Raw genomic sequence first — 11640 nt, forward strand, 5'->3', positions numbered from 1 at the left:
TTTCGCTAGGACTATACGTGAAGGTTTCATTATATCTTTACCGAGATAATTTGTAAATATAGTACTAAAAAATGGAGTTCTTACAAAAAAAAATTATTTTTTCAATAAAGGGTACCATTTTTAATATATCAAAACATTACAGTTTATATCAGCACAGTTAGAACACTTTTCCCAAGCAGTACTTCCCAGAAAAATCCTTTTTTAGAAAATGTTAACATTTTCTAAATTTTTTTCAATGATGTATAAATACTACAATTAGTAATTACTAGCATAAACAGCCACCTGTAGGGTGGTGTTTCTGCTAGTTACCAATAATACCAGTAGTATTACTGTTCTGCTTTTAATAATACTAGTAGTTTTACTATTAGAATATTGCTCAAATTACTGTCATTAATATTAGTACTGTGTGCTAATTACTATATTGTATAATACTTATACAGTATTACTACTACTTCACTTAGTATTACTATTACTAGTATTACTGTTAAAGATATAACTTACACAACTGCAGACTATATAGTCTTAGAATTTAGACTATTAACCTTTAATTAGCAAATCTAATTTGTTGTGTAATTTGAGACATATAATAGTACAAGTATGCATGACTGGCAATAAGAATAAATTAGTATAGAATTAATATATACATTTATTAAGTTAGGTACACTTATTTTTTTAGTGTATATGTAGCATTATTTAATATCCAATATTTTACAAAGTCCAAGAAGGAGGTATCAGAATTGTATGCAGAGAAAGTTATGGTCCATCAGTATCATTTCTGTGTATCAACAGAATCATTAGAAAATATTGTAACTTATCTTTCAACAGTTTGCTTCAGTCGCTAACCAAGGTGGAAAACAATCTTTTGTCTGCAACCTAAACTTTAACGATATGTCTGTGGACCCTGGCTAATCAAGAATGCTATCATTCTTGAGCAGATTGTAAATATTTGTCTAACACAAATTTCTGATGCTACATTAAATCACTTATGTAGCAAGTTAATCGTATGGCCATCAATTAGTGAAAGAAGAATTGCCAAACATTTAGAAATGTAGTGATTTTCCAGGTGTATTTGGTGCTATACTGATGGTACTCACACACTTCCAAACATCCAGAGGTGTATATAAATAAAAAATGTTTCCATTCAGTTGTACTCAAGCTGTAGGGGATCCATATTTTCTACTGATTGTTATACTGGCTGGCCCAGAAGTGCCGATTATGCTAAGGTTTTAAGAAACTCTATACTACAGTTAAGGAGATGTGTTCTCCAGCTTACCATCTTATTGGTGATCCTGCATATCCTTGTGCAAAGTAGTTACTAACCCCTTTCAAGAACAATGGTAGACTAACAAAGTCAGAAATATTATAGTTATTCATTGTCCTCTTCAAGAAGTGGCACTGAAAGAACACTTGTATAATTAAAGGGCAGGTTTTGAAGGTTAGAATATTTTTAGCTGAAAACACTGGCCATGACAAAGTTATAAGCATGTGGTTAACATTTGTTTAATATATGAAGATGATATAGAAAATATGTTATTAGAAGAAAGAGAAGATCAGAATTTCAGAATATGTTTGTTCAAAACACTAGTCAAAATGATGGAAATGGAAAACATGAAAGAATATGCAGGGTACTGTGGGGAAGAAGAAATTTATAATACAACTATTTGTGTATTTATATTTGTGCTGTTGCATAGTTGTCAAAAAATTACAGTTTAGAACATAAAATAGTCTCACAGTGTTTCCTTTATCATCATCTTTGCCAAATTAAGAATTTTATATGATGCTTTAAATTTTTTCAAATATATCTGCAGACAAAGGAGCCTTAAGATTAAAGTGGTTATGCCATGCAATAAAAATAAATACTGTCTACATATCTGTATTCTTTTTATCACAATCAGTCATAACATAAAATCCATTGTCATAAAACTCCTATTTATATCAGTTATAGTGTCATCTGTGTTGGAGCAATATAGTGATTTTATAGATTTTGCTTTATAAATTCACTAATATTTTATTTTATGGTAATAACACTTTTCTTCAGAAACTGCTTTGTTGTCAGAGTTTAACCAGCTATGAGCAAAGTTTTTGTAGTCACATTGTTTTGCATTATTAATGTTTTTCCGATAATAGGTTTGGTTATAAAATGATCACTCACTTTAAAATTTACTAAAATACTTTTAATCACAGATTAAATGTGTATAAAAGTAATTATTTTTCTATTGTAAATACTGCATTTTCAAAAGTTCCCCCAGCCAACAAAATCCACCACAGAAATTCTGGTATTCTGAATAGGTCATACACATAAGAAATATGATCAATAAAAATAAATCCAACCATATTTAATGCATATTTAACTTTGTTATCCCATGAATAAACAAAATTGTTCACATATTTAAATAAATTATATGATTGTTTTGTTTTTAAAATGAAGTGACCGGCATCTGTTGTATTTTGAAGTTAATCTTTATTGAATAACTAATACATATCACAGAATAAATGCATTCCTGGAACATCTTATATGAAAAGGGAAACACTTTTTGTTTACAGGTTTAATTACATTGATTAATTCTTGCATGATATTCATGTTATCTTTGTGCATTTCATGTACTGTTTGTATCTTCTGAAATGCTCCGTTTTCCTTCATATTGTATTAACCAATCCAGTAAACTTTTCTTCTTAGAAGCCTTTTTCCTCCTCTTTGCAGGTGTTTCTGTCCATTGTTCATGTCTGTTTCATAATCTGTACATAGAAACACACATTATTGTTCTATTTCTACTATATGAGCATAACAGCACCCCAGCATTATAAACCTAAAATTAGAATTTGATTATTCATAAACAAAAAATACTTTTTAAAGTTGTATTATGATGGGGTTTTCTTATTACTTTGTGGTCTTGCATGATTAACAAATGCATCTAGAGTCATAAAAATAGACATACCAATTTGGAAAGCTGATGAAGTTGTGTTTCCAGTTCTTTGACATGCCAATGACACTGTATTTTTGTCTGAACTGCTTGTACTTGTAGAACAAGTGGCACTTGAGGTTTATAAGTTGGACAAAATAACACTAGAATTTTTAAATAAATTCTGGCTGAACATTTGGCTAATGATGCAAAAGCTCATGCAGTTGAGCAATGAACAAGCATTGTTTATGATTATTTTCAGATATTCTGTTATGATCAAATATTCTTTGATAAGCAGCAACCAAAGTCATCCATCGACCACTTGATTTTCAGAAAATAAATTTTCTTTTAAGACGTTTGTTATTTCCTTTCATAATGTTCTTTTTCTGTCCATCCTCTCCTTATAACCTTCAATGTTTATTTTCTGTCCATCCTCTCCTTATAACCTTCAATGTTTATTTTCTGTCCATCCTCTCCTTACAACCTTCAATGTTTTTTGTCCATCCTCTCCTTATAACCTTCAATGTTTTTTTTGTCCATCCTCTCCTTATAACCTTCAATGTTTATTTTTGTCCATCCTCTCCTTATAACCTTCAATTAGATCTAGTGTTGCAGGATGATCCCATTGACCTAAGAAAATCATTAAATATGACAAAACCTATAATATGCAGCCAAACTCATGATAGCCACTAGTACTTAAATACTGTCGACAATAACTTAAATTTAAAGTTTATCTAATATGACAGCTAGCTGTAATGTACTTGTTTGGTGTATAAATATAACTTAAGGTGACAAACAGTCAAATAATCATATTAGATATACGTTTCTTAAGAGTCTAATTACCACCCTCATTAAATCTGCTACTGTACTGTGCTAGTTCACACCCTAATTTATGTCATCCTTAGTTTTCACCTTTCAAACTTCTATGGGGGAAATCATTTAGAAACTAATATAATAAAGATTTCCTAGGTCAGTAAGCTTGTCAACCATGGAGACATCCAACTATTTTTTATTAATTTGTGAATGGAAATAAAAGTGCTAAAAATAGTAACCATACTCAAAGGAATAGATAAAAACACCATAGTAAGAAAAAAAAGAAATAAAACAGGATTTAATTTTGAAAGACAACAATTTCTATAGCTGTTATAGCTAAGAAACAACAAAAAGGTAAACTCAAACTTCTAAATTGAAAATAACATACATAACTTGTCTCAAGGAAGCACTGAATTATATGAATAACCAAAACTAAACATAAATATAATAAAATAACTTATTAATAAATAAAGTAGTAAAAGAAAACATGCTACTTTTTAAGTTTAAATGTCATTCAATTTATTTTGTTAATTGTACCTTACCTGTAAATCCGTAGTACTATCAGTAGAAGTAGTCCTAACATTAGCACTAGGGGTATTACAACCTGCGACATACATGGTTATCTCATTCGTAGAAAAACTAGTGTTCCTTTCTTCATATAATGTCTTACATTATTTATGTGACGCATAATTTCCTCCAAGAATGTAAACATTGTCATACATTTATAGCACTGATACACTACATTATGCACTGCCACCTTGATTTTTATTGCTTCCTCCAATTTCTACATGGAAGGAATGGCAGAGTATTTCAGAAGAGGAATAGCCTAATAAAACAGGCAGTAGACCTCTGCTGGAAGAAGTAGAGACCAAAAAACACACCTTTACCAATTCCTTTCTAAAAAATTTTGAATCAAACTAGTATCTGCACTGTGAGAAAATACACTTCCTCCTCTCCCCAGTAGGTAAACAAATACTTTGCTAAAAAAAATATACGTATTGCTTTATTATAAATATTATTGATGAGTGATCAGCTTCTAACATCAACTAAACAAGTTTTCCACAGAAGTGATAAAAAAAATCTGCAACTTCAGCATGTATCAATTTTATTTTACAAAATAACTCTAAAGCATTTAATTTGATAGAAATGTCAAGTAACAAAAATGAATTTCTATTCTGTTTTTTTTAACCTTTTCATTTTTTTGCAAGTTTTGAGCTATGAATCAATCTGAAGTCCATGATTTATAACATTTACTTTTTACCAGTTCGAAACTAATTAAGGGAAATAATGATTTGACAATTGTGAATTTGACCTTTTTTTTTGTCATTTATAATTTTCTGAACTTATTTGGTAGTCTCTTCAAAATCCAAAGTTTGCTCAAATGTATAAATTTCCATGCATAACCAAATATACATAAATAAATATCCAGAAGAGTAAATGAGATCAAAACAAAAAAATAATTCCCTGTGGTTTATACAAATGTTCAAAAGAATTGTACCTAAATTTGGAGTGAACTTTCATTTAGACAGAAACTAAAAACACGCTTAAAAGAAATGAAAATCAAGCTTTTTATACAACGTATTGTATGTGGCTCACATCAAAAACTAGGTGTTTTCCTTTATTTTAATGTTAATTCTGTCTATTTAGAATGTACATTTTTTTTATTTATTTCCTTTTTTAAATAATATCTTTTGTACTTTTCTTGCATTATTATTTTTCTATTTTTTGGCAAGAGTTTCAATTAACATTAAATTTTAAGTGATTCCAAATTTTACATTGTTGTAAGTAAATATTTTCTTTGGAATTAACTCCAACAGTGCATTTTTTTTTCCATTTAGCATATAAAACCTATCCACATTTCTTTTATCAATAAGCCTGTAATATACAAGATTTATACCATAAATGTGCTGGTAACATAAAAAGGTATATAAAACAAGAAAGTGCAATGTATAGAAGAGCCAATGGATTTTTGTACTTCTAGATTAAAATATACCTCATAAGAAAATTTATTATATGACATTAAAACAAGTACTGGAAAATAACCTTACCTTTCCAATTCTAGGAATGTAAGGCTTCTTGTTGGGTAAAACCTCATCCATACCTTCAAACAATAAGCACAAGTTACTTAAAACCTGCTCCTACACTGACACATTTGTCCAATAAATATTACTTGAATGAGCTATAAAAGCTTGGTGCTCCCGTAAGTGGTACAAAAAGGTTCACAGCAGTACTAAAACATTATTTGTTTAACTTTGAAACTTCTTTCATACAATGAGGATTTAATCAATCAATGTAACCCACTTTTTTATGTTGGGTACATTATATCACTTTTGTATAAGCTTTTATCTGTGGATAAAGAGTACCTACAATAACAGTATCTTGAAAATCTAACAGATAGACTAATATATGTTGTATTTCTTTTTTTTGTTATGAGTTTGGAAAATACATAGCTGGATTAAATAATCTTAGTGTGTATGAAGACTTGCATTTTTATAAAAGTGAAACAAAAGACAAAAAGCTTTCTCATTTATGTTTTTGCTGCACAGTTTCAAATCAATAAACACTAGTTATTAGGGGTTCACTATATTGTTTCTAAAGAAATTAAATCTGAGTTTATGGGGTACGTGATCCAAAGTCCCAGGTAAGCATTCCTATTATATATTCTATCAGTCCTCTAACAACTGTTGCTCAGAACAATTATCAATCAAAAATACCACTTATAAGTTATTAATATAAAAAAAAAACATTTTTCACATGACCTTCCTGTAATTTCAATACTGGATGAATGGATATTGAAACTTATACAATGGGTACTACATGAAACTTCATAGTCAAAAGGTCATTGGTACAGAGAACATCTGCCCCCAATCTTGTGGATAGGTACTACACCATCATATTGGGAAGGGGGCTTAAACATACAGTATAACATTAGTGGGGGACATAAACACGGCTTGCACTTCTTTAATTTAATTTTAATACTACACTATTTCACAAATAAAAGAACCAAACATTTTTACACTTAATAAAATCCAATAAATAATTAAATTTATAGTACTAATTTTAAGACTTACCAATATGCCAGAATGGTATCACCAAAGGGCAATTTTTGGATTCAGTTATCAGTCGTCCAACACCTGAGTAAGAAAATCATGAAAAGATACAAGTTTTGACATACCATAAAGAAAAAAGGGAAACACATGATGTATGATCTCAAAGCTGCCATATAATGTGTTCTGAGTAACGTAATGAAACATCAGTATCAACAAAGTCAGTATAACTATCATAATTATTACCATTTCTTACTTGGCCAAATAAATAAAAAGAACATGTTAGTAACAACTCAAAAACTTTCTCTGATGCTGTTAATAAGGCCTCTATACATAAACCCTTGAAATGAGGATTTTACAGTCAATTATGAGACGTTATATTATGTATACTGATACTATAAACACTTTTAGTGAGAGAAATATTAACAATAAGTATTCAAATAATCTTTGCAATATCACTTTAATACTTTCAACTGAGACTTTGGATGTTATACCCCAGTAACATTAATTAGGTTTGGTTTTCAGAAAAAGCCTCACCAGAACAGGGCTATAGTAGATAAACTGTAGTTGAAATGTTATTAAGACATTTTTTATTTTAAAAACACATTAGACAAGCTAGTGGTGAAAAGTTTCTGTCCGTATAAGATGAACACCTCACAAGCTTTAGTGTTATATTCCTTACAACTGAGTGGAAACTTATATGGGCCATATTTTAAAATGGAATTTTAAAAATTATTAAAAACTAGTTTCATTTGGTTATTTTATCACACCTACTTCTAGAAAAGAAGTGTAATGTACAAAATATATCATATTTCTGATACATTTAAACTGCTTGTACCTAGACCTGGGGAATTAATGGAATTTTTTAATCAATTAATCATCAGGTTGATGAATCAATTAAATTCAACTTATTGATTATTCTCACATAAGACTTGGATAATTGGAAAAATTGGAGACAACAATCTTTATTAGTTGATTATTTTCATCAGTCTTGACACTAATCAATTAAGCTGAACAACCTTGAATTAACTGAAAATAATAATGACAAATCGTAACTGCAGTATTTCAAGTTCTTGGATAGTTGGAATGATCAGAAACAGTACTTTTGACTAGTTAATTATTTTTGTAACAGTCAATTTTATCATCATTTCAAATAACCAATCACTTTACACAACATCAACCAATGTACTCAATGCTCATATGTAATGAAGTTAATCATCCAGCTCTACTTGTACCACGGTTCAGAAATCATCTGTTTAAGTTTTCTGATACATGCAATGAAATATAACAAGCATAGTTTTGCCTTAAAGTTCATCTTTTATTTAAGTTATTATTTATAAAGAAACCCACAGTAAGATTAGTTAAATTTCGTGTGATGCATGTTAAGTTTATTTTGTTGATTAGCTAATATTTTCATATATATGTGTAAAAAACTTAAAGCTGACAGACCAATAGCTTTAAAACTTTTATATGAGAAATAATAAAAATTTGAAGTTAAATCTCATACAGTTTTGGAAAGAATTTATGTAATTTTTAAAATGTATAAAAAAATTAAAAAATATGCAAGTAATAAATAATAAATACAATTCAAAATTCTACAACATCAAGATAAAGCCAATTTACCCCACTTTAAGCGGTGGAACTCTTTATTCATCAAGTTCACTTTGCCCTCGGGAAAAAAATGAATCCAGTTTCCAGCATTAGCTAGATTCACACAAAAGTCCATAGCCCACTGATAAACTCCTTCTCCTCGACACAATGGGAAAGTCTTTCCATGGGCAAAAAAACTAGCATGCCATTTTCTGGTAAAACAGATATCATGAGCAGCTGCTGACCAACGCATTACTTTAGGGTTCAAGAGATGATGCCAATCAAGGATTCCTAAAGAACAGGAAAGTAAATATGGGTAGCATTCAAGTAATAAAATATATCAATATCTACAATCATATCTTCTGATTTGAAATTAAATCTAAAAGTTTTCAGTTACTTCCAAAATCAAATTATTTCCAAATATACCTCATTTCATTTTATTTATACAATACTGCTATACTAAATAAATGCTAAGAATTTCCTCTCATTTTTAAATGTCTGAACACATTTGTACACAGACACACACATGTAACTATTATACATAGGATTTTATAGTTACTATTTTGTAATAGTCTTCTGTAGGTGGAGGTTGGATGTTTTATAGATGTAGAAATTGTAATGTTTTATTTTATTATTACGATTAACAGCTGTTTATAATTCTGACTTACTAATAACATCCTTTTGGGGGGTAACTACTATGCCCACAACTGGTTGTACATGGTGAGTGGTAGTGGGGTTTAGGACACTGTGAATTCTAAAACCTAAACCTCAGCCCCTTACTTGATTTCCCTTGCAAGCGGTCTGTGTTTTTAACATAGTTTCTTGGATTATATTTAACAAATGGGAAATCACCAGTACTGTGGTAACAATTGGGGCACATGCTCCAGGGCCCCTACCAACCAAGTGACTCCCACAGATAAGGAAGTAAATAAATGAAACTTATTTTTAAAAGAAGTAGATTTTTAAGATAAAAGATTCTGTAATTAGATATACAAAACATTAAGAATTTCTGAAAAATGCTTGTTGGTAACTGCTTTTGTTCAATACATTTTATTTTTACTAATGCATTGAATTGTTATTGCATGTGATAATCTGTGGATCCAAATATGTGACATGCACTAAAGTATAATCCATCTAGACTTAAGGTTGCCATCTATCAACAAAGGCACCTTATAGTAGACAGTATGTGAGAACTGCTTTTACTAATATTGTCTCCAAAACATTTATCTAAACCACAATGTATTGCTTGTCTATAGCATCATTAGTGTCTTTAGATGTATTTTAGATCAAATTTGAGCAAATATATGCTAGATTACTTTCATATAGATTTTTAGAAATGATGTTTTTTTTTCATCTTTCAATATTGTTACACCGAGGCAATACAACTTGTTTGTCTTTGTAATTGTTTACTACACAGTTGAAGTACAAGTTCAAATTTTATTTGTTGAAATAACTATTTTTTCACTGTTGCAGGGATATTTTTAGCTCAAGCTCAGAATCCCTAATTTTGGTTTGGATTTCTCATAGGTTTGCCATGTAAACACTGCTTTTTTTTTCTGTTTTACTCTTAACTAGACACTATCAATGTGACATATTTATAGGAAATTTGTCTTTTCAAATGCTGATTCCAGGGAGTTTAGAAAGGGATAACAGAATAGTATTAAGTTACAAAGCATGCAACCAACATATCAGCATATTCTTGATTACATATTAACTCCTCAAACCCAAGTGGACGCTGACTGCATTTGTTCCCAAATCCCAATTTACCCATTGGACAGTGACACCAAATGTTCAACAGGGAGAGGTTTGAAGGCGTTTACTCAACAATGCTTCATGTGGGTACCGCTGATACTGAAGAAAAAACAAAATTAAGAAAATTGAAATTTTATATGGTATGGTTATAATTATTAGGAAATCATGAATATAATTCCAGAAGAACATGCAAAGAATTTCAGGTTTAAAAAGTTAATATGTTGCTTGTATATGAGCTAATCAAATATTCTTACTGCATGCTGAGTTATTTGTTTAGTGTTTACTATGAGGAAGGCATAGTTTATATGTGATTTTTTACTAGTATATGTTACAAATTATTCTGTACTTATGGATGATTAATGTTTATTTTTACTAACTCTTTGATGGAACTGGTATATCAGAATGATAAATGTGACTGTGTTGTGAATGAGGGAAAATCTTTGAAAGTTACTTCAACATATGTTTGAGAACTTTTAATAATGCTATTATATCTCACACCAGTTCTTGGCCTGAAGATTCTTTTGAAAAGGCTGTTGACTGAAACCTATGAGAAATACAAAACCAACATGGGGATTCTAGACTTGAGGCTGAAGATATCCCTGGAACAGCAAAAAATAATTAGTTCAACATTTATATACTAAGTTGAATTACAAATATAATGACAAATACAATACATAATTTGAATTTCTACTTCAACCATTTAGTAAACAAATACAAAGACAAACAAGTTGTATTGCCTCAGTGTAACAATATTGAAAGATGAAAAAAAGAAAACCCTATTATTTCTAAAAATCCAGGTAAAAGTAATTATAATACATTTGCTCAAATTTGATTTAAAAAATCCTAAAGTCACTGATCATGCTGTAGACAAACAATACATCACATTTTAGATAAAGGTTTTAGAGACAATGATACATTAGTGATCTCAGAACAATATGCACATAACCAACAATCTGTGATTTTGCTGGATCCTTTAATGATGAAAAAATAGCATTCAAATTTAGACCAGGAAATATCTTATGAAATTATTTAATCTCCGAGTTTTTGTAACTCCATTCTTTATCCTTATTCATCAAGGTAAGTTTATGTTTCTAAGTAGCCTAGCTTTGGCTAATAGTCTTTTTCTAAACTTTGGTCAGGCATGACTGGTGGTTAGGGCACTCAATTTGCAATCTGGGGGTTGGGGTTCAAATCCCACACCCAAGCATGCTTACCCTTTCAAGTGTAGTGGCATTATAATATGACAGTCAATCCCACTATCTGTTGGTAAAGAGCAGCCCAAAAGTTGGTGGTTGGGTTGTTGACTAGCTGCCTTCCCTCTAGTTCAGGGGTCACCAAACTTTTTTTCACAGATAACTGAGAGAATGACGAGCGCGGGCCACATAACCAATGCAGTGAATACACAAAAAATAAAGACAACAAACATGTTTATTTACCAAAAAATTATCAAAGGCGACATTAGCAATAAGATAGTTATATCACACCCAGTACGCACATATTCGAATCTCACAAACTAAGCAGCAAAAAAGGTTTGTGAG

The 11640-nt window shown here is 30.1% G+C and overlaps 1 protein-coding gene across 3 annotated transcripts in view; it reads right to left on the bottom strand.

The window, feature by feature from the left end:
- Positions 1 to 11640, bottom strand: part of LOC106474930 (tafazzin-like) — a 31802-nt gene that overhangs the window by 6571 nt on the left and 13591 nt on the right. For 2 of the 3 annotated variants that reach the window (XM_013935628.2, XM_022403188.1), the window contains exons 3-5: positions 8384 to 8641; positions 6785 to 6847; positions 5762 to 5814 (exon numbers count right to left, since the gene is read on the bottom strand). In XM_013935628.2, coding sequence (XP_013791082.1) covers positions 5762 to 5814; positions 6785 to 6847; positions 8384 to 8641 — 374 coding nt within the window. Of the gene's footprint in view, positions 1 to 3397; positions 3531 to 5761; positions 5815 to 6784; positions 6848 to 8383; positions 8642 to 11640 lie in introns of those variants that run through there. The other variant, XM_022403189.1, reaches the window with a different exon arrangement.

The sequence above is a fragment of the Limulus polyphemus genome, unplaced genomic scaffold (assembly GCF_000517525.1).
Source record: "Limulus polyphemus unplaced genomic scaffold, Limulus_polyphemus-2.1.2 Scaffold7874, whole genome shotgun sequence".
In the NCBI taxonomy this organism is placed as follows: Eukaryota; Metazoa; Arthropoda; class Merostomata; order Xiphosura; family Limulidae; genus Limulus; species Limulus polyphemus.